The 4,560-nt window shown below is 59.1% G+C and overlaps 1 protein-coding gene across 1 annotated transcript; it reads left to right on the forward strand.

Moving 5' to 3' along the window:
* Positions 1–2,827: 2,827 nt before the first annotated feature.
* Positions 2,828–4,211, forward strand: ULBP3 (UL16 binding protein 3; the record flags this gene model as incomplete). The annotated part of the gene is made up of 3 exons (XM_054722686.1): positions 2,828–3,026; positions 3,255–3,527; positions 4,150–4,211. Coding segments are annotated over exons 1-3 (534 nt in total), but the record flags the coding sequence as incomplete, so codon positions are not given.
* Between the last annotated feature and the right edge of the window lie 349 nt (positions 4,212–4,560).

Genomic DNA, 4,560 nt, shown 5'->3' on the forward strand with positions numbered 1-4,560 from the left:
CTGTGAGTCCAAACTGAGAGGCTGCTTTGCCTTGGAGTTGCCAGAGTGGCAGCGGGAGGGGTAAGGGGGTGGGCGGGGCCAGGCTGCGCAGCTCTGATTGGCGGGAGGAAAAGTGTTGCGGGCCGCCGATTGGTGGCGGGAAAGACAAGACCCAGAGATCAGGCTGGCTTTCCACCTGCGCTCATTCCCTGTCGGCACTTTTTCGCGGGGCGTCCCCTGTCCCCCTCTCCTTGTCAGGAAAGCGACAACCCCGGAAAAGGGCGGGGGTCGAACGGCCTCGGCCTGGGACACCCTTCCCGGCCCTCTGCGCGCACGCCGCCGCCGCCCGCAAGCTCGGAGCCGCCGGCCGCCCCACGCCGCACGGCCTCCCTTCCCCACCCGGCCGCCCGCCTGTCCGCCGCGCACACCCACCTCCAGGAGCCGCCCGCCCTCCTCCCGCTGCCGCCTGTCCCGAGCTGAGCGCACCGGCCGCTGCTGCTCGCCATGGCGAGGGCCCCGGGCTCCGAGTTCAGCCTCCTCCTCCTGCGGCTGCTCGCGGTGCTGCCTGTCGGTGTGTGGGCAGCGCCCATTGCCTGTGGGCGCGGAGGTGAGTCCCCAGTCATCTCAGCGGGGCACGGGGAGCGGGCGGGGAGGGAGCGGGGGTGGGGGGGACACGAGGAGGGGGCTGGGAGGGAGCGGGGGGCACGGGGAGCGGGCGGGGAGGGCGCGGATGGGGCGGCGCGGGGAGCGGGCGGGGAGGGAGCGGGGGGGGGACACGAGGAGGGGGCTGGGAGGGAGCGGGGGGCACGGGGAGCGGGCGGGGAGGGCGCGGACGGGGCGGCGCGGGGAGCGGGCGGGGAGGGCGCGGGGGGGGGGAACACGAGGAGGGGGCTGGGAGGGAGCGGGTGGGGCACGGGGAGGGGGCTGGGAGGGAGCGGGGGGCACGGGGAGGGAGCGGGGGTGGGGGGGCACGAGGAGGGGGCTGGGAGGGAGCGGGTGGGGCACGGGGAGGGGACTGGGAGGGAGCGGGGGGGGGGCAAGGGGAGAGAGCGGGGAGGGCGCGGATGGGGGGGCGCGGGGAGCGTGCGGGGAGGGAGCGGGGGGGCACGGGGAGGCCGCGGATGGGGGGGGACACGAGGAGGGGGCTGGGAGGGAGAGGAGGGCACGGGGAGCGGGCGGGGGGGGGCGCGGGGGGGGGCACTCAGGGAGGGAGGAAGCCGAGGCTTTACACATGCGGGCCGGGCCCATGGCAGGTCCAGAACCTTCCCTCCGCAGTGCCCTCCACGGGCTCACTCCCCCCTGGCGTCCCGCCAGCGGGTTGCCTTCCGGCCAGGCGGGGACCGACAGGGAGGCCGCGGGAAGGGGCTGCGGGGCGGCTCCCGGGAGCAGAGGAGGAAGGCGGCCTGCGGGTCCCAGTCCGCTCTCCCGCGCTCGAGTCCTGCTTCTGGGGAACCGGGACCCTGGCCCAGGACCCCGGCGTTTCTCAGAGTCACAGATAGGAGCCCACCCTTCTCCGGGCACTTTGACCCAAGCCCTGCATCTCCCCACCCTGTCCACCGCAGAACTTCCCATGTGCTCTGCCTGGGGTTCCAGGAGGGATTGTGACCTCACCAGCAAGGTTGAGGTCACTGGCCTCTTCTCTGGAGCCCTGCTCTGCAGGTTCTACCTCCCGCCCCTCTGCAGCAGCCAGCCTGTCCCACTCCTCTCCCCTCGGAGCCACTGCTCCCCTCCCCAGAGCACCCAGGTTCATTACCCAATTCTCAGGGGTCCCCCAAACCAGTGCTCCCAATACCTTTTTATCTGTGACCTGAGCCTAATCACTTCCTCCGCTAAGTGGCGCTTTATCCCTGTTGCCTGAGGACACACCAGCCAGAGCCTCAGCTCCTGGAGCAGGAGGGACAGCAGAGCATTTTCCCAAAGCATGACCCTGGGATGGTCCTAACACAGAGCACCTCTACCTGTGATTTATTATGTTGTCATTGTCCATCCCCATTATACTGGAAGCCATTTTGGGGACTATAGACTCCAACCACATTCCTGACCTTCAGCTAAAGTCATCAGTGAGCTTTTGGAGAATTCTGGTGCTCTTCTCATCCATACTTTCCTCATCAGCTTGGTAAACAAGAGTTTAGCTTTAGGCTTTCCCAGGGAGCAGGTTGATTGGACATTTTTCTGCCTTTTCGTATGATCTCCCACTGACATATTCATTCTGTGAGCCATCAGGTCCCTTCCTCCCCTATGTGCCTCAGAAGTTCTGGCTTTTCTGTTCCACCCATTGTAGCCCTGCCTTCTCCCAAGCTTGCAAGATCTATCCTAGCAGCAGGTTATGCAAAATCCCATGACACATAATTATAAATTCTCAGTCTCCAACCTTGGAATCTATCCACATCCCCCACCTGCCCCCCAGCTTCCCCAGCAGCAGCCCCTCCATGCTCTCCATGTCCCTGGAGGATACTGGGCTGGTTTCTGACAATCCTCGGGCATCGAGAGCTATCCTCCTGGCCACCTGGCATGTCCCTGCATTGGTTACGGGCTGATGATGAGTATTGGCCTGGTGGGTGCGGGGAGGAGGTATCTGGAGATGTGTGGTTTCCTGTCAGGCAGAGGCCTCCTGGCCCTCCTCAAGCAGGGAGGGGCCCCTACTTCCCCTGGTGAAGGGGGGCACTGGGCAGGGTCAGGCCTTGCTCTGCCAGCCCAGCCATCATGGGGATTGTCTTGCTGTCACAGAGATGGGGGTGTGGTGTTTTGGGTCTTTTTCTTCCAACCCCAGTCTCAGCAGCATTTTTCCTTCACAGATTCTCACTCTCCTCACTATGATTTCAACATTTCTTATCATAAAGATCGGTGCATGGTCCAAGGAAAGGTGGATGAAGAGCCATATTTTTTATATGACTGTGGCAGCAATAAGGTCATACCCATGAATCTCCTGAGAAATGCGGGAAAGGCCATGGATTCCTGTGAACAAGAGTTAGATACCCTGAGAGACATGGGAGACAAATTAAAATCATTACTGCCTGACATTAAACAGGAGAAATACTCAGGTGGAGGTAAGTTTGAAAAACCAAGGGCAGAAGTGAGCAGATTGTGGAGCTAGCTGTATGGATTGTATTCATTTAAAAAGAAAACTGGATGTTGGGCCTTCCTACGTAGCCCAGCAGAAAGGTGAGGGGGAGCAGGGCAGGGTTAGAAGTGTTCAGCAGAGGTGGACACCGGGTGGGGCACAGCATTTGTCAAGACCGGAGGCTGATGTCTTTCCCCTGGGGACTGCGGGGCAGCTCCTTTCACCCTGCAGGTCAGGATGACGTGCCAGGGCAAGGCCAATGGAAGCACCTGTGGATTCTTGGAGTTTTTCTTGGATGGACAGAGGTTCCTTACCTTTGACAATAAGACAGCAAAATATAGAGCGGATAATTCCGTAGGTGAACGGCTGAAAAAGAAGTGGGAGAATAATGAGGAATTGACCAACTTCTTCAATATTACCCTACGTGGAGACTGTAACTTATTGCATCAGTGCTGGGTGCATCGGAAGATAGAGCCGGAGACAACAGGTAACAGGGCAGACAGGGATGGTGCTGTTCTCTTGAGATAAGCTAGACCTACCCTTGTGTGAATGTGGTGTGTGAGTGTGTGCGTATGTGTGTCTCAGCGTGTAAGCATGTGTGTGAATGGGTGTGAGTGTGTTTGAAAGGTGACTAATCTGCAGTGAGTTCTTGGGAGAGTAATGGCCATGGGTGTGTTCTACCATCTCTCCTTTCCCTTCTCATCTCCTCAGGAGTCTGTTTTCAGACCTGTTCTTTACTGTTCCCTCTTCTGGACATCACTTTTCTTCTTCATCTCACCTGGCCTATTTCTGGAAATCCTTCAATATGACCTCACATCAGCTCCTGGGAAGACTTCTTTCCCACCTTCCTTGTGAGTGTCCTCCTCTTCGGTCACAGCAGGAGTGACTGGGTACATTGTAACCCTTGCTTCCCTCATTAGCTTTGTAGACCCAAGGGGGCAGGGCCTATCTCCTGTTGTTGCTCCCACTCCAGGATCTGTCACTATTGCTGTCACACGTAGAGAGTAGAAACTGTCTGCATAACAGGATTACCTGGGACTGCAAGGGCTGAGGAGGCGTCTTCTCAGAATAGAGTTCTGCACAGATGTCACTCTTGTGTTTCATTGCAGCTCCATCACCCACTGTCTCAGCCACAGTCCCTTCCAAGGCCACAACCAATACGCCCATCGCCTGGATCTACCATGTGATCCTCACCTGCACCATCATATTTGGCATTCTAGGTGGGTACTTGCAATTACAGTTACTAAGGGCAGGATTGAGTGGGAAGTGAGGGGCAGATGGCCTGCAATGAGGTTATGGAAAGGTGAATTCCCAGCCCGACCACTGCAACCTCAATTAAACTTTTCCTCCTGGAAATTAGCCCAAGAGACCAACACGTATTATCACTTCATAGCCATTACTTAGACACGCTCAGCCCTGAGTTGGGCATCTCCTCACTGTTAATGACGGTGGGACAGGGAAGGGCCCAGACCAAGCTTAAGGCCTGTGGATGCTGAAGGGGTTTAGCGAATTCAGTTCTG

Source organism: Eptesicus fuscus, chromosome 10, assembly GCF_027574615.1.
Source record: "Eptesicus fuscus isolate TK198812 chromosome 10, DD_ASM_mEF_20220401, whole genome shotgun sequence".
Taxonomy (NCBI): Eukaryota; Metazoa; Chordata; class Mammalia; order Chiroptera; family Vespertilionidae; genus Eptesicus; species Eptesicus fuscus.